Source organism: Vulpes lagopus, chromosome 2, assembly GCF_018345385.1.
Source record: "Vulpes lagopus strain Blue_001 chromosome 2, ASM1834538v1, whole genome shotgun sequence".
Classification (NCBI taxonomy): Eukaryota; Metazoa; Chordata; class Mammalia; order Carnivora; family Canidae; genus Vulpes; species Vulpes lagopus.
Window position 1 is genome coordinate 123905764 of NC_054825.1, and position 18862 is coordinate 123924625.

At 33.9% G+C, this 18862-nt stretch overlaps 1 protein-coding gene across 2 annotated transcripts in view; it reads right to left on the bottom strand.

The window, feature by feature from the left end:
• Nucleotides 1–18862, bottom strand: part of PTPRK (protein tyrosine phosphatase receptor type K) — a 553399-nt gene that overhangs the window by 28007 nt on the left and 506530 nt on the right. Inside the window, exons 14-15 of one of the 2 annotated variants that reach the window (XM_041730420.1) lie at nt 13848–13983; nt 5614–5774 (exon numbers count right to left, since the gene is read on the bottom strand). In XM_041730420.1, coding sequence (XP_041586354.1) covers nt 5614–5774; nt 13848–13983 — 297 coding nt within the window. Of the gene's footprint in view, nt 1–5613; nt 5775–13847; nt 13987–18862 lie in introns of both variants that reach the window. The other variant, XM_041730427.1, reaches the window with a different exon arrangement.

Consider the following 18862-nt stretch of genomic DNA (forward strand, 5'->3'; position numbering starts at 1 on the left):
TTCTGAGCATGGTGCATCCCAGACTGGGAAACGCGGGCATCCTGCAGAGTCGTGCCCTGGCCGCACTAAGTCTGCTGGCTGGGTTACACATGCGTTTAGACTCCGTCTGTATGCCCTCGGGTTTATTATGATTTTACCTGTTGATTTTACCATAAATATGTTTTGACTTTTGTGGCCACTGCGTGAAAGCAAGTAGGGTATGTCTCTGGGACAGAATGGGCAGGTAGTGTAGGCAGTTCCTCTGGATCTGATCCATCCAGGCTGAGCTACCCAGCTCCTTCTTTACGTTCCCGTGACCTCCTGTTCTACACCATGTCCTTTCACTTTACTCTGTATTTCAGTCATTTCTTTAGTAATCGATTTCTTTTCACTAAACTCTGAACACTCAGGGCAGAGACAGGGTCATAGTTGTCTTTTTATTCCTAGCGACCGGTGCAAAGCTGTCATTCAATAAAAATTTTGGTGAATGAATCAGTTAAGACAAACGGAAGCCCCCACCACCCACATTACAGAGTAGGCCCCACCCCAATTGTATTATGAGCTGAAAATGAAACTTTTAAGTCTCTTTATGTCACAAGGAAGAAATGAACAAGAACATTATACCTATGAAGAATAAATATTATTTTAATGACCACAGCACTAATCATTACAACGAGAAAAAGCATGCTTATATTTACCACATTTAAACTTACCACTTAAAAAAAAAACAAATGTTTTAAGGGGTGTTACTTTGGAAAGCATTATACTGCCATATTCATTAACAGAAGAGAAAGTACACTCTTAGGGAGAACTTTTGTTTTTAATGATAATGCATACTGTAGAGAACGATATTTAATTAACAGTCAAACATATTTCAAGTGCTGATACATTTGCCTGTTCTATCACCAACTCTACAAATAGGAAATGGCAAAAAATGAATTGTTGTCCCCATGATAAACATTCTTTCTTCCTGGAGAAGGAAAAAAAAAAAGAACCCCACAATCAGATTTGTGTGCGTCTATAATTTAGTTTGATTGCATTATTTTACTTTCTCTTACTAGGCTGAATGGTTTTTTTTTGTTTGTTTGTTTGTTTCCTTTCCTTTTCTTTTCTTCTCTTTTCTTCTCTTTTCTCTTGGCACTTATTTTTAAAAATATGACACTGAATCCAAAAACCCCAACTGAACTAATGTCCTTTCGTTGGGTGTTGCCCATGCCTCTACACACAAACATTTGCTAGCAAACACGATTCATGAATACCCTTTACTTCCTATGAGACTACTCTCAACTGATCTATCTTTGCTAAAATATTACAATCAATAGATTGACATAAAGGTTAACATATAAGTTAAACTGAGAAGCCACTGGCTTGGGCACTAGCACAGAATATACAGCTTAGGATGAGAAGCAAAGAGGACGGATAATGTTGGAGAGGCAAAACGCAATCACCCAAGCTGGAATACGGTAGCCCGGGCTTTACGGGGCAGCCCCAGAGCTCATACCATACCTGCTGGAGCAGCAGAATATTTACAATTGTAAAAGGCTCAGTGAGAAACAGAGAATTCACTCATATTCCAAATCTTACATGGTATTGTCCAATATGAAATAGACAATGCTTTCTGTTTTGCATTAAGCTTGAACACATTAATACAATAAGCATTATTCATTAAAGTAATCACAGATGAATTATTAATCTCAATACATTTCCACCTCATTACACCACCTAATAATGTCACTAGCAGTGAGAGTACATGTTCTAATCATTGTCCTTATTACACATTTAAGAATAATAACTTCGAATATTTCCTTGATGGAAAAGTTTTCTAGAATTCTTTGCAATGCACTTACCAGTTATAGGGACTTTAACCCAATGAAGCAGTAAAACACAAAAAAACAAAAATATGAATCAATATGAAAAGTTTCTAAGCGCTTTTAAGATCAGTACGTAGGTATTAATACCAAGCAATATTTGAAGCGACTTCAAAAATTGCTTTACAAATACAAAATCAAATGGATGTACAGCAACTATAAACACTATGATTCCAAGAATGATGAAAAATGCAACAAATTATTTCTGCATCTGATATGACTGATGGGATTTAGTTTTTAAAGAATAATTTAAAAAAAAGCCAGCTTGACTTTCAAAATGAAATAAGATACATAACAATTGCTTATATGAATAGATTTCACAACTATTGTGTTAACTGTAGGCTTCCTTAAACATAAATACCCCTTTTCACAAGGCAAACTATTGCAATAATCTTTTAAACTTTATAGTTTATAAAACTCATCCTTATTATTTCATTTTCTTTTTATAAAACCGGGAAAGCAAAGACTTATATAAGGCACTTTCATGGGTTCATATCATGAGTCCTCAGGAGAACTAAGAGTTGGACCCAATTCAACATTTTCTTAGAATATTACTGTAATGAAACTTGAACACTTAGGTAACTAACTTTTCCTCGGTGAGTTTTTAATATTTTAATTGAATTTTACTTATTAATTTGGTGGTGATAGCATTGTATAGTATTCTGCTCAAAAGAAAATGACATTTTCTGAGGCATTTGGTGCCATTCCAATGATCATGATTCCCGGTTCCTCCTTTACATGACTGAGCTACCCATTGGGATGAATTCCAGATTTTGTCAGGATGTATATTCTTTATATTATAAAATTATAAGTTTAAAAATTATTTTAGTAAAAAAAGAGGTATATTTCACTTAACTGAATTAGTTGTATTGTTCCCAAATATTTAAAAAATGTATTTTAAATATTGAACACATGGATAATAAAAACATGCACAAAATATAAGATAAAGTTTTATGTTCACAGGGAATTTGAATATTTATATTTCATAAGAGAATTGGGAACGTTTAAGATACGTTTGTATGGCAATTTCCATATATCTTTGGTTACATCTTAAATACTAGAAACATGAAGGTAAAACTGATAATAGAACTTGTTAACATATAAGCAAGCGGGTCATGAGTCATTGGTATGTAATTAGTCAAGGAATAGAGTACAAATTGAAATGAAACTCATTCCATTCTTAAATATACAGTTAGATTAAACATTAATTTTACATTTGAAAAGGTCTTATTTATCACTAGCAACACCATTTGTCTTAGATGTTGTACAGTGGCAAACCTTGGCTTATTCTAGATTTCTTGAAGGGTAACACATCACACAAGATGCATGTAGAATGCAAAACCCCACATCAATATTGTAGCAACTTTACCTGCATTTATTAATTCTTTATAAAGACAAATGCAAGCAAATATACACATCCTTAAATATTTACTTGGAAATGTGTTCTTTAGTTGCTATAAACTTAGGGGAATTGTAAAAATATTTCCATCAAGTAGATTTTTATATATAAACTAATTATTCAGGTAGCACTGGCCCCTGAGATGTGTGCATTTGGGTTCATTCTGCTAACCTGCATATATAAATGTTAGTGATATACTAAGGGCCACTGTACTTTTGTTCCAAATCTAACAGAACCAAGAGTTTAAAGATATGTTGCTTTGAAAAAGCATTTTACTAATTTGAAATCCATTAGATCTGACTGGTTTCATGACAGTTGCTCTCTTTGATAAAGATCATGGCTTAATTTTCAAAATCAAGCTGCTTCCTACACTGTAAATCATTACTGTATAGACAAAGCTATAACTCATGCAAGGATGTGTGATCCATGCAAGAAAGAACGGTAAAGAATTAGGGCCTCACCTAACACAGCAGTCGGCACAAGTGGATCATTGGGCACTGCAGGAAAACAGAGCTCATGAAGGAATATATTGCCCTAAAGTTATATTTTACATTTTTCCTTTAAAATAGATTTATGCTTTCTCAAGAACTATATTAAACTTTCTTTGATTATTATAACCTGCAAAGGTAAAATTCTCTTTTTCAGCTTGGGTTATCTCAAAATACCAGGAAAGGTGCATCTATAATTAAAGTTCAGCATTCTGTTCAATTTTAACAGCCAGGAAGATTCAACTTGACATGATAAAGATTATAAAATCGGTGGTGGGGTGGTGGTGGTGGTGGAGACCCATTTAGATCTATCAAGTGCAAAGTACTTAGAGAAGTAATTATCTCATTTTCATTCCAAATAATTTTTTTTCAGTTAACTCGAAGAGATTTAATCCTCTTTCCAAATTCATAAGTGGATATCAATAGTTACACTGCTGAATTCAAGCTTCTTAATAAGGTACTAACATCGGCAATAGGCAGAAAAGTTTGGGGAACAACAATGCTTTCATATCATTTTTGGCTAAGTATTAAATCAGATGGTTAGAGAGATGGTATATCTATATTTTCAGCAAAAATTACTTTCAACTAAAATTATATTTTATGTTTTTCTCTATCATTTATCTTATAGTGAAGTAAAAGTAAAGTAAAGCAAAAAGGCCCTATTAATGATTAAAATTAAATTTCAAAATGACTCATACAGCATTAGAGCTATTAATTTGCTGTAGATATAGATCAAGGGAAATTATGGGCTGCTTTTAGGGCCAGTAATTATTGAAAATTTTCACCAAGCTGAACATTTCAGGAAAAAAAAAAAAACACTTTCCCTTTCTATAAAACGACATAAATGCACACAACCCGCAAATACTTTATTTTCTCCTCACCAAGGCATACATGTTTAACCTGTATAGGAAACAATACTTCTTTTGTTTGCTTTTTTCCTTATATACATGTTTCAAACCAGAGGAAGCAAACCTCTGGAATCTGTGTGGAATGCCTTTGCACATGCATGGCCAAGGATAAACTTGGTTTGCCTTCCTCACGCCTCAATTTTACGGGAGGGTTTGAAGAAACAGGCAGGGAATTTAACTTAAAATTTAAGTTCCAAAATAAACACCATGCTATAGAACAAAGGATATGAAGTTCACAGGAAATTTGAAGATAAGCAGTAATATTGATTGTGGGGCAATTATTCAAATCACCTGCCATTAAGGAGTACTTCAGTATAAACGTCTCCAAAGCCCTGCCTTTATAGATCAACATTAGGAATTTTTAATGTGGATGAACAGATGGATGGATGGATGGATTGTACGGTTCCCTGCCAATTCCCCAATGCAAGTAAACTTTGGGATTTCACATCAGATGCTAAGAGCATGCAGTCTCTTCTTTCCCCCTGTTAATGTTTTATTACTGAGATTCTCTAGTAGGAGTCTTTAGTAGAATAATTGAATAATTTTACCCATGCCGATACTTCCTAGAAAGAATTACGATGTTAAAGTTCTAAAGGGACTTTATCTTACACAAAAGAAGACTCAAATGGCAAAATAATTATAAATAAATTCTGAAGTGAAACCATTTTATGTGGGTAATCAAGTATTTCAACTTAGAGCAATGATGTGTGATTTGGCCTTAAATAGCATATGAATATCTTTTATGATACAGTAATATAAGTCACACAGTTTGCAGTTAGCCTAAATCCAGTATCAAGACTGAAAACAAGTCTCCCTAAAAATTCCATAATATCCTCTACACTTTTTCTCTTTCTGGTTGCTTCTTCCATTTCTGTTTTACTTTTTTCTCACTATTCAAAGGTAGTGTGTTGAATTCAAAGTGATTTAAAGGGCTTCAAAACCACTTATTAAAATTTTAATGAAGAACTTACATCTTGGACTGAAATTATGCTGGTCCATGAAGGTGATGGAAAGAGGATCTTCTGCGTGCAGAGTGCTCTGATCAGCATAACTTCGGTCCATAGCATTCACCATGTGAGTCATCTCCTGCCGGGTGTTCCCCATGGCATCTTTGCGTTTTTTAGCAAGCTTGCTGCCAAGGCAAATACAAAAGGGAGACTTAGTGCGAGGCTTGGAGGAGAGACAACACCAGCAGTAAGCAGTGCAGGAAAGCCCAAGGATAAGAATACATATAGATGTGGTTTGGTATCTCTAAGTTTTATCATTTCAGGAATTAGGTTTGATATTCAAACAACATCTGCTGGTAGCTATAAAACTATTTGTCGTATGGATATTTCAACATTTTTAGGCAGTCAACTGAAGCCTTTCACGTCTTGTATCATTAAAACCGTCATAAATTATCACTATGCTTTATTAAAGCAATAAATAAATACTTCCTTAGTACAACTGTTCAAGGAAAATTTAAGCTAAAGCTACATTTTGGCTTTCCTCTTGGGCAATTAATTCTTTTGATCACCTTTGAGAAGTTCTTCTAGGGAATAATACGACTAGTTTTTAAGGTTTATTTTACTAGAGTCACCCAAATAAAATGCACAAAGAAATCCCATTCTTCATTCTCTGTTTTATTATTCAGTAAAAATGCAACATGTGTAGCATTAGCATATTTAGCAGCAAATTTATAACATTAATCCAAACTTAATCTGGAGAGTTATAGAACTTACCACTGCTGGATTTAATGCAAATACACACACATATATATGTATATGGAAAAATTATATACTGTGTAAGAAAAGCACCCTGAGAAGAGTTTGGAAAATACGGTGTTGACATACGCTACAAATGATCATAATCTTGAGTTATAGTCATGGTCAAATCGTAAAAATGTGTTCTAGAACCAAAAGGCAGAGTATTTACTGAAGAAATGCCTTATAAACACAGCAGGGCAAGTGGCTTAGGGGATTTAGAAATTAGTAGAGGACTTTTGAGCTACTCAAATATTGACATCTTTATCTTATATATCAAGGACGTGAAACACATTCTGGGTCTTTGTGGATGTTACACATAAAACATGCAATGAAAAACTATTAAAGGTATATAAAACATTTACATCACATTAACAAGGCGATTTATATATAATATAAATAAAGGCATTCTAAAAAGCCTGGAGTAGCCAGATTATGTTTATGGCAGCGGTTTATGTTGCCTTGGAATTACTCCTTAGTTGTCTGGAGAATGCCATTTCTCAGCTAGATTATTAACTAGGACATATTCTTCTGATTCTCATTAGTATCTGTACTAGAGTAAATGTGCTACAAATATTTTTTAAAGCCTCATTTAATGCTTGTGTTTCTATCCAAGGGCTTTTCCTTTATAAAATTAATGTGGCAATTTGAGAGCTACTCTGGATTTTCCTTTTCTGAGAATTATATTACTCGGCCTCCAGGGGTACAAACTCAACACACTCAATATACTGATACAATGGATTTGACACTTAAATAAGATTGTCATAAACTAGGCTTTAGGATGCAAACAGCATTAATTTTTTAAAGAAATAATAATAATGGTAATGACACTACTATTAATAAGACAACAGTTACAAAAGTATAACAAGAACTACCACCACCACCATCACTACCACGACGACCACCACCATCATTTATTAGTAATATTTGCTGTATTCATTGAAAGCGTTACCTCATTTTTCTAGGTGGGTAAAAACCCTGCAAAAAGCTTACAAATTTCAGATAGGGAGTAAAACAAGTGCTGCTGCCAGTGGAAAGACACTGTATGGAAAGGTGGGGACCTTGGAGAACTGCAAAGCCATTGAGGGGGCAACTTGCCTAAGTGACTATTGGCATTTGATCCCAGGATTGAGCTTCTGATCTTAAAACTTTTTAAAGACAAGTTATGAATCTGAATATTTATGTTAAACTTCCTGACTTTTTTTTCAAGTGGTTCTATTTTTTTGGAGACCCTGCATGGGACAAATTAAACATCCGCAGGTTATATTTTAGACTATAGACTTCACTTTCCAAACTTACCTCTAGACCATCATAGAAGGTGTTTGTTCTTTGACCTACAATGTTCCTTTCCCTCTAATATCAGGTTAGCTTCCATTCTGTCTCACTGCATCGGGGAGGCTTCCCTGATCCCAATACAACCTTCCTCAGGTTAGGTTTCCTTGATAGGTGTTGTGGGTTTGTGTGGGATGTGTGTGTGTGTGTGTGTGTGTGTGTGCTTTAAGCTTGGCATGGAGCCCAACACAGGGCTTAAATGCATGACCTTGAGATCAAGACTTGAGCTGAGATCAAGAGTCAGATGCTTAACCGAGTCACCCAGCTGTTCCTCTGATAGATATTTTGATGGTGCCATGTTTTGTGCCTTTAACAACACTCATCCTACATCAGTGCAAGTAACCTTTTGTTTCCCCGCTGTGTGTTCCATGGTAGGAAGAACCATTACTCCTAGTACTTAGACCATCTCTGGCACATAGCAGGCACTCAATAAATACTCACTGAATGGATGATTTAGGCCTATTATATGCTTTACACTTTTCATTTGTTAATTCAATGAATTCTTAGATCAAACCACTGAAAAAAGCATGAGGATTCTAGTTGTATAAATGAGTTCACTGAGGCTCAGACAAGTTAAATAACTTGTCCAATGTTATCTGTCTAATAAGTAGGGAAGAATGGCCTAGTTCTGAGCCTAAGCTGTTCCACTATATGCAGTTGCTGCCTTTTGTTTTTTTTTTAATGACACATTAAAAAGTGTACCATAATATGAAGCATCTACTTGGCTCTAGGAATTAAACATCAGTTGTTATAAATTTGAGAATATGAATATAAGCACAAATGTTTTGCCCCTTTAAAGTGTTAAAACAGAAAAAAAACCTTAAGAAATAATTTCCAATCTTTGTTTCTTGGACAAGAAGACTGGATTCATCCTTCAAAAAATTTGAGATTGAACTCAGAATGAAAATAACACAATTGAAATGTGGATTAAAAATAATGTTAAAATTTTGAGGATGGGCAGTTCAAAGCATTTAGAAAAGACAGGTTTAAACTTTGAGGATTTACTTTAAAATGTACATAGTTTATATGTATATTTTGTGGGTTAGGAAAGTTAAGAAGCAATTAGCTTGTCAAATGTACCACAGATAAAAGTTTTCATGGCAATGAAAGACTTTTCAGATTCACAAACCTTTGTTAGATGACAAATTATTGGGGGATATACATAACCTTTGTTACTATTTGCCAGCTATGTGTTTTCAACTTGGTTTTTATATTTGAACCCTCACAACAACCCTGTGAGGTAGGCTTTAATTCAGGTTATTATGAAATAAAAATTAACATTAGAGTTAAGTGTTTTGATCATGAGTGACAGTCACTATGACAATGTGAATGGATGTTTGCTCAAAGATCACAAATGGTTTTCTTTTAAATTGTATTTATTTACTTTTATTAAAAAATCCCCAATTCAGGCTAGGTATTGTTTAGATTTAGATTAGGTATGTTTAAGCAGCTTTTAAAATCATGTATTTGTGACATTCTTTCAAATTATGATTGATAATGCTAATAGCCCTAAGAATTCAGTAACAGCATCATAACCTACCATATAGCCTAGAATAAAGAAATGTTATCCATCCACTAAGAAGGCAATCCCATTATAATATTGCAATGGTTTATGGTAAGCTTTCTGACATTCTCATAAATACTGTTTAATTCCTATGTGTTTGATGATTTTTCTCTCTTTGAGCAAACTACATATTTATATACATATGTATCTATGCTCTGTATATATCTCTATATATCTATCTATAGAGAGAGAAAAATATATATAGTATATATATACATGTAATATGTATGTGGTGAACTTCAGGGCAGTTAAGCAATTCATTTTGCAACTATTTGAGTTTGACAGATGTGCAAATGACTTTCATTATCAAAGCAGCCAACAGCATAAACTTCTGCAGGTGGATATATGGGTGGGCTATAAAGAGGAAAAGTGCTCCATAATTGTATGAAATGGTACAGTTAATTACCTTTGCCTTCATCAAATGTGATTTAACAAGGATATTATAATTCATCACAATAAGCCATGAGCACTGTTAGTTTACACGGGCTTGTTTTAGCAGATTGCAGGAAGCCAAGCGTTTGCAATATTTAAAATATTGGCAGACCTCTGCTATAGTCATTGAGACTCTTACCAAATTTTATTGTAAAGCTAGCTTAAATTTACCTAGTAAAACAAATACTGTGGGATAAATGCCCCCAAACATACTTAATCACAGTCCTTAAGCTTTAAAAGCTGGCAAATCAAAATTGACCAAGCAATGTCCAAGGATACCATCATTTCTTTGGATTGGATGAATGCCCTGGCATCTAATGTAATAAACTGAAGATGACTAGAGAAATAGAGAAACAATATTCTCTGTCCTTATTCAAACTAATATTCCATACCTAAGTACAGGGTGAGCTAAGAGTTTGGAAGAGAAAAGGAAATAGATGAGACTTAGGTGTGTTCTGTGTAGGATCACAGGGTTCTTTTTGGTCTTGGTTTTATAAAATTATTGTTCTGTTTAAGTTATAGTAAATTGACTCAATTTTTCTTTTCTAAAAAGATTCTTTGTTTCTTTGTCATTGCAACATTATCATTTTATCCATTTTTTTTCTTTTATAAGAGCATACTCCTTGCCTAGATGGCCAGACCAAAGGTGTTCTGAAGTTATAACTCATCCTGGATTCCTGGAAATGTGGAGAAAGATGTTATCACAGTTAGACCTGACCTGATTTGTAATAAGAAGTACCATGTTTACAAGATACAGATTTGACTTAAGTAAATAAATGATGTTTTGGGCTGTAGTCTAAAGCTACTAATGGAAAATTATAAATAAAATTAAAAGTAGCTGAACATACAGAAATACAATATCCCTTTTTAAAAAGATTAACAAAATAAGTTAATGGTTAAACTTTATAGTTTTAGAGTCCAGAAAATATCACCAAAATCACAAACATCTTTAAAGTTTTTGTTCTTGTTTTTTTGAAAAGGGATACTGCATCTTTAACACATGTAAAGTTGTATATCACCCGTTTTTTACTTACAGGTAGTAGGAGTAAGAATAGTAGCTCCTCCTGGCAAGCAAATCACAGACAGTGGAAAAAGAGAAGCAATGGTGAATGAAAAGCGTGACTCTGTCACATTCAATAAAGCAGAAAAATGTGCGTTAAAAAATAAAATAAAATAAAATAAAAGTCATGTTTTTTTTTTTTTTGGTTTGCATTTCAATTTGCTCATGCATTTGGTTAGATTTTTTTTTTTTGCCATGCAATTAAACAGACAGATATGCAATAGAAAAATAAAATTTTAAATACATAATTTGGAAAAAATAGCATGCTGATATTTCTCTTGCTGCCAAAAAAATTTAAAAATTAAATGGATTGTGTATTTCAACATGCAGTTAAACATAATATTATCTATTACCATCGAAAAGCCATGACAGATGGAACTGCTGTGTATAGAACCTGTTCACTAAATTGACTATTTTTCTCTCAATACAAAACATAAATATCTATTAAGTTAATATAGAATATATGCAGAATGACATCTAAATTTCTAAACAAGTTGTTATATCCTAATGGTACAGAGGTACATACATATATTATGTGAATATACATATGCCCCATGCACTATATATACATGGAGATATTTCCACAGTAGATGTATGTGATCATGATATCATACACAAACATTTACTGTATTGAAACATACTTTCAAATTTATGTTGGGAACTAATAATGTATTCATGCTGCACATTTAAAATATAATACATAACCAATGAAAAATGGCATACATTTGGAAATAATTCAACAGTGTTTAAATTAAAAAAAAAAATGACATTGAGCTTTGAAAGATGCACTATCCCTTTTCTTAGCCTAAAAACTTACTTTACATATACCCTCAGCTGTAGAATTTTACTAAATTGAATTCCAAACCATATCTTTACACAAAACTCAAAGATACATAGAACTTTCTTACGTGAGAAATATACCTAGGTATATTATTCCCAGTGAGGGATAAAGTCTTGAGAAACTTAATTTCCCAAAAAAGTAAAGATCATAAGAGACTAAAATAGTTTGATTTTACATTATTTTTATTATAAATTTGTGTTTTAAAAGGGAAACAGTATATACTAAAATTGATTAAGCTTGATACTATGCAATACTGTTATAAAACCTACCCCTTTGTGTATGTATAATAAATATATTTGTTACTAAATCATACACGATACATTTGAGACATACTACATATGAGTCAAAGTCATTACAAAGCTGCTTAGATAAGGGATTCAAGTAATTGTTATAATATTATATGTTGGAAGGAGATATATCTAAATATGTAACTTTCTGTCTATAAAATTGCAACTTTTCCTAGTCCTAGAGGTAGTGGTGAGGAAGAGAAAGGAAAGCCCTGGCATACTTTCTATCAAAAGACAATCACTTAAATCATAATTATGAAAAGTCAAACATTAAGCATTTTAATAGAGAGGCCAACCATTTAAATTATGAACCAGAAAAAGAATTTGTTACATTATGCAATTTTAGACAGTTGTCAGAGCATTTTACCCACACAAAAATAATCGTGCTTAGAGCTTGTTTTGGTTTACTTTTGGAAATTTGTTTCAATGTTTTGTTGTGGTGGTTATTTCTGAAACAGAGGGCCATGGATAAGGAAGGTTAAAATAACAAATAAGTGTTGAATAAATAACAAATAAAACCAGTAAGTTTAACCCAATTCTAACAGAGTGAGGACATAGTCAGAAGCCAATTTCATGCTCTCATTTCCAATCTGAAGGTACTAGAATAGTTTTAATGGTGAAGCAAAGTTTAGTTAACTCTCTGAACAGTTTAGTCAACTCTGCAAGTATAAATTTAAACTAAATAGAGACATAAAATCTGAAGGTTACAATCAGCCATTTTATTGATCTCGATTGGCAAATTCGTGTTACTAAGATACTTAAATCTTCCTGTCTCGATTATGATGTATTCTCCAACCACAGAGGTAGACAACAGCAAAAAGAGGAAGCACTATTAGGGAAAGCACGTATGTAGCTAATTTAACACAAAACACTATAATGCATACCTAATGTTTCTAATGCAGATGTGTCTTCTCCAACATATATATCTCCAGGGGATAATTGTAAAGAGGCAATACATTAAAATAAACTCTGATGGAATGATTAAACATGTACTATGAGTCTTAACTATATTGTCAATGATTTATTTTGCGTATAAAACAATCCTAATAGTAGATGATTAAATGTTATGTAAGCAACATCATTTAGTATGCGATATAATTCATAAATTTCAAACACTTCTATACACAAAACTATTATAGGACTGTACTCTGCAGGTAAAGACTTGTTTAAAAAGTCCTTCTAAACTGCGGTATCATCTAAAATATATGATTGGAAGGACAGGAGAGTTTTATCAGTTACTAAGACAATGCCTTGCATATAATGACATTTTATAGAACAGAAAGCAGCTCAAGTTATAAAGGCTGTATACTTCGAAATGTTTTTCAGCAAGCGTATACTTTAATCTCCTGTTCAGTTTAAATCCCAGTACATCTTAATATCTTCATAGAATTCCAGAAGATGGCGATATTGGTTGATATTGGATAAAAGACTAGCGCTCAATTAAAAAAAAAAAGACTCTTCATGTTAATGTGCTGAAATATTTAGTCAGTGAATATTTAATATACAATTTCACAAAATAATATTTAGATTCTTCTCATATCTTACTAGTAGCCAACATTTAGAAAAATAGAGTAAGTACAAAAGAATTCACAGACCATAGTCCAAGTATCATAATAAATATTTTTGCCATTATTAGTAAATAATATTTCAAAATATAAGATAAAGGAGTATCTCAAGTATCTCTGCATTTGAGAAATTTAAATTCATACATTAATTTCAAAGCTAACTGGACAAAAAAATACACGTTTATATCCAAAATTAAACTGCAAAGAACAGATAGGAATTTATTTAAAAACCACGAGAAACAGACTCAGATGCTGGCAACACTGTCAAAATTCTATTATTCTTGTTTGTTCTATTTTAAAAGAGCTCAAGGAAACAAAACAGTATTTGAAAACTAGTGACATAAATGGTAGGTGATTGGGACAGAACAAAACCAGGTCTTACCTTTTTTTAACAATTAGTATGACAACTAGGAGAAGGAGGATGAACACCAAAATTCCAGCACTAATTCCTGCTATTTTCACCACTCTGTCTGTCTGTTTGGCTGGGTCTGGAATCACTTCTGGTTCTTCTGTTGCTGCTGCTAAATGAATTTAAAAAATAAGTTACTGAAAGGAGCTGATTATCACAGAAATGAAAATTAGTCCCAGCCAAAAATTGCTACAAAAAGACAATGTGTTTATTTTATTTGAATAAAAATAACCTGGATATATAAATGCAAAAGCATGCTACACTACAGCCTAAGAGATTCAGGGTAGAGATAAAGGGAAAGCCTTCTGAGCAGGTTTTTTGTTAATCCCCCAAACGAAAATCTAGTAAAGACTATTAAAGGGAATGCTGAACTATTTTTCTCCAAATGTCCTTAAAAGTCAGATGCAAGGTTTTTAGCAGAGTACATGGAAAGAGACGGTGTCAGATTTAGGGATGCATTTGTTTGCTGGCTTGTTCGGCAAACACTTCTGAACTCAAGCACACGGTGCTGTGCTTGGCACCTCGCGGTAGTCGTCAATGGTACTTGTCTGGGACCCGAGAGGTTAGGTTAAGTAACACCTAGTCTAACTGGAGGAGGTGCCAGCTTGTGATGTGATAGGGAAGGTTTGAAAGGAAGAGTTGTTTTGGAGGAACAACAACAACAACAAACCCTCAAATACATTAAGGAATATTTCACATTCTCTTTAAAAATAAAACCCAGATTATAAACTTGGGGAACAGGACATTGTATAGATAAAGTTGTTTTATTATTATAAAAATTATTTTCTTTTTCAAAAAATTCCTTCCCTCCCCCTCAAGTTTTTATTTGAATTCTAGTTAATTACCATATAGTGCAATATTGGTTTCAGGAGTAGTATTTAGTGGTTCATCACAACAAGTGCCCTCTTCTTTTTTTTTTTACTAAAGTAGGTTCCACGCCCAGCATGGAGCCCAACACAGCCCTTGAAATCACAATCCTGAGATGAAGACCTGCGCTGAGACCAAGAGAAGGATGCTTGCTTACCTGACTGAACCACCCAGGGGCCCACAACAAGTGCCCTCCTTGGTACCCATCACCAGGTAGCCCATCCCCTGCCCACCTTCCTCTAGCAACCCTCAATTTATTCTTTATAGTGAAGAGTCTCTTATGGTTTGTTTCCCTCTCTTTTTTTCCCCCTTTTCTTATGTTTATCTGTTTTGTTTCTTAAATTCCACATATGAGTGAAGTCATATGGTATTTGTCTTTTTCTGATTTGTTTTGCTTCCATTATACACCTTAGCTCCATCCAGTGTCATTGCAAAATTTCATTCTTTTTGGTGACTGAGTAATATTCCAGTGTGTGTGTGTGTGTGTGTGTGTGTGTGTGTCTCACATCTTCTTTATCCACTCATTATATACTCTAACTTTTCCTTTCTCAATGCTACCATCATGCCCCACATATCACACAATCAAAAGCATGAACCTTATTAGTCAATTTAAAAGTTCCACTAATCCTCTGAAGATATTTTCCTTTTGCCTTATTAACGTTGAAAACAAACAAGAAAAGTATTGTTTTACATTTTGCAGATATAAAAACCGAGGCTTACAGAGATAAGGATAGATTATAAATTGCTCAAGGATAGTGACAAAATCAAACACATCTTCTGTCTTCTAAAAGAGCATTTCTCAATGTTTTCAGATCCATGGTCCTTCCTGCTAAGAATCTGTGTGACAGGACTCCTAGGATGAGGTGTATTTGGGAAACTGCCTTAAAGCATCCACCCCAGCGTGAGGAGATGGTGGCTGAATGAACAAATGAAGCTCTAAATTTAACCTCCTATATCTCCAATGTATGATTTACAAATTCATTTTAGAAATCACCTATTTTTCTATATTTCTATTCTTTCTTCTTTAGTGTCTCTGTCTTGGCTTCCGAACCCCACCTCCTCTTGCTTGCACTCCAAGTTCTGCACATCTGCATATCTAAGTATCTGCTCCAGTCTCTCCCCAAAAGAGACAGAGGCAAGGTTACCAATTTTTAATTTTTCCAAATAGGAAATCAAAAGTAACTGACATATCTACTATCAGTATCATTTCATAAACACAGTCATCTAAAGGAAAACCAATAGAAAACATAGTCTGAAGAAAAGTGTTAGAGACGCAGTTTACTTTGTGAAACAATTTGCTAGAACAGTCTTAATTTATCTTATTTCAGTTAGATAGGATAAAACTTCCCCATGGGTGAGTATTTGATACCTGTTACTCTCAAGTAGGAAAAGCAAGCCTTCAGCTTGTTTCTTCTGGTAAGCAAGGGAGTTTTCCTTTCTGATATGACACTTTCCATATATATCCAGGCTTCAGGAAATTTCTAATCTCATTAATTACCTCAATTAATGAGGTAGTTCAATGTTTACCACATTTCAAACCATTAATTATAGTTCAATTCATCAAGGCATGTATTAAATATACTGGCGATCTCCTCTTTCTCAAGAACAACTTTAGAAACACAAACCTATCAGAGTGTATGAAAACAGGTGGAATAGATTTCAATGTTAGATATAAAGCTAAAGAGAATCCATGCTGTTTGTAATTCTCAATTGAATTCATTTAAACAGTTCCTGCTTCAAATAGGAAGACAGAATGTTTAACGTAGAAATCCTAAAAAAAAAACTTTAGTGCATGCAACAAATCATCATTATTCATTAATTAATGCTGATTCTCAATAGGTTCTAGGTTATGCTTGGCTTTCAGAAGGTCATGATGATTCTTTGTGATCTGACATATCTCACAGAATTAAATGTTTCTGAAACTCTTTGAAAGATCAGTTCTTATTCAATGAGGTAAGTATATATTTAATATACCATTTTAATTCAATAAAACAGATTATTATGGGATACTTTTCTAAAGATATCATGCCATGAGTAGCATATATTTCCCCCAAATCTTCAGAACTGCTAAGTCCACCAGACAACATTCAGAGCAAACACAGATGCAAATATAAACTCTGATCACAAGGTGTGCACAGCCAGTCTTAATACTAGCTGCATTTACAGTCAGAATAGCTAAACTTAACAAGTTGGGAAACGTTAGATGTTGGTGAGGATGCCGAGAAAGGGGAACCCTCTAACGTTGCTGGTGGGAGTGCGAGCTGATGCAGCCACTCTGGAAAAGTGAGGAGGTTCCTCAAAAAGTTGAAAATAGAGCTACCCTACAACCCAGAAATTGCACTGCTGGGGATTTACCCCAAAGATACAGATGTAGTGATCTGAAGGGGCACCTGCAACCAAAAGTTTATATCAGTAACATGCACAGTAGCCAAACTGTTAAAAGATCCCAGATGTCCACTGACAGATCAATGGATAAAGAAGATGTGGTATTATATAGAATGGAATATTACTCAGCCATCAAAAAAATCTTGCCATTCGCAACAATGTGGATGGAACTAGAGGGTATTATGCTAAGTGAAATAAGTCAGTCAGAGAAAGACAATTATCATATGATCTCACTCATATGTAGAATTTAAGAAACAAACCAGAGGATCACAGAGGAAGAGAGGGAAAAATAAAATAAGGCAAAATCAGAGAGGGAGACAAACCATAAGATACTCTTAGATATAGGAAACAAACTGAGGGCTGCTGGTGGGAAGGTGAGGGTGGGGATGGAGTGACTGGGTGATGGGCTTTAAGGAGGGCATGTGATATAATGAACATTGGGTGTTGTATGTAACTGATGAATCATTGAATTCTACCTCTGAAACTAATAATATACTATACATTAATTAACTGAATTTAAATAAGATGAAAAAAAGAAAAAAAATACTATCTGGGGTTAGTAATTAAGTAACAAAACTGACATAAAGGTGGTGGGTAAATAATTGCAAATTCAGAGATTGAGGAATATTTTTTAGGTCTTATTAAATAATTCATCAGGGATCCCTGGGTGGCACATCGGTTTAGCGCCTGCCTTTGGCCCAGGGCGCGATCCTGGAGACCTGGGATCGAATCCCACGTTGGGCTCCCGGTGCATGGAGCCTGCTTCTCCCTCTGCCTGTGTCTCTGCCCCTCTCTCTCTCTGTGTCTCTCTCTGTGACTATCATAAATAAAAAAAAATAAATAATTCATCAGCAAATCTATATTAATCTAAACATATTTTCAGAAACAGAAAGCCAAATATAAGAATAAATTTCTGACCAAAGACATTGATAACCTTGCAAGTAAGTGTATTCAGGGTGTAAGGTAATAAGACTTCCATAACATTATGTTCAACAATGTTAATACTTTAAAGTCATACTCTGTATGTCTTTATTAAACACTAGACTTCAATTAATTTTTCCCAAACAGTTAAAGAAAAAAACACCAAATTCATCTATTTGGGTTAAGTAAGGGTACTTCTGTCATGATTACAGCTCTTGTACAGAGTTGTTCATCAAAGATGCAATATCATTATTAAACTTGAGTATAAATAGTTAATAAAATTCTCCAGGAACATATGATTTGGTGGCTGTTGTCCCTTGATTGTGAATCCTTCCCTTAGAGTCTTCAGCTGTGTCATTTACTATTATTACTAATATTTTTTTATTGAATGTCCGTGTAAATTTATTATTTTAGATACTTTTAATCACACAAAGTTTTCTAAGTTCTTGGCCTACTAGAACCAAGGAACATAAATATCCTATTTAAAATCATTCAAGCTTAGAAGATTCATTAATGGAAACACAGAGTAGCCCCTAAGTGAGCATTTTCTATTTTCTTCAAAGAGAGCAGAAAGCTATTATAGTGACTGCACCCTTGAGCCCTGTTTATAATTTATGCACATACACAAAGGCAATGTGGAACACCTCTTTCAGAAATGCTTTCCTTTGCCATAAATCTTTACCTTTTTTATCTGCCAAAGAATATTTGAGGAGTCCCCATTGTTCTGAAGCCAAAGGCAGCAGAATTCTTCGGACAGTGAGAAAAACTAAGGCAGTATTTCCTTTTTATTGAGAAAATTTATATGTTGCATTTTT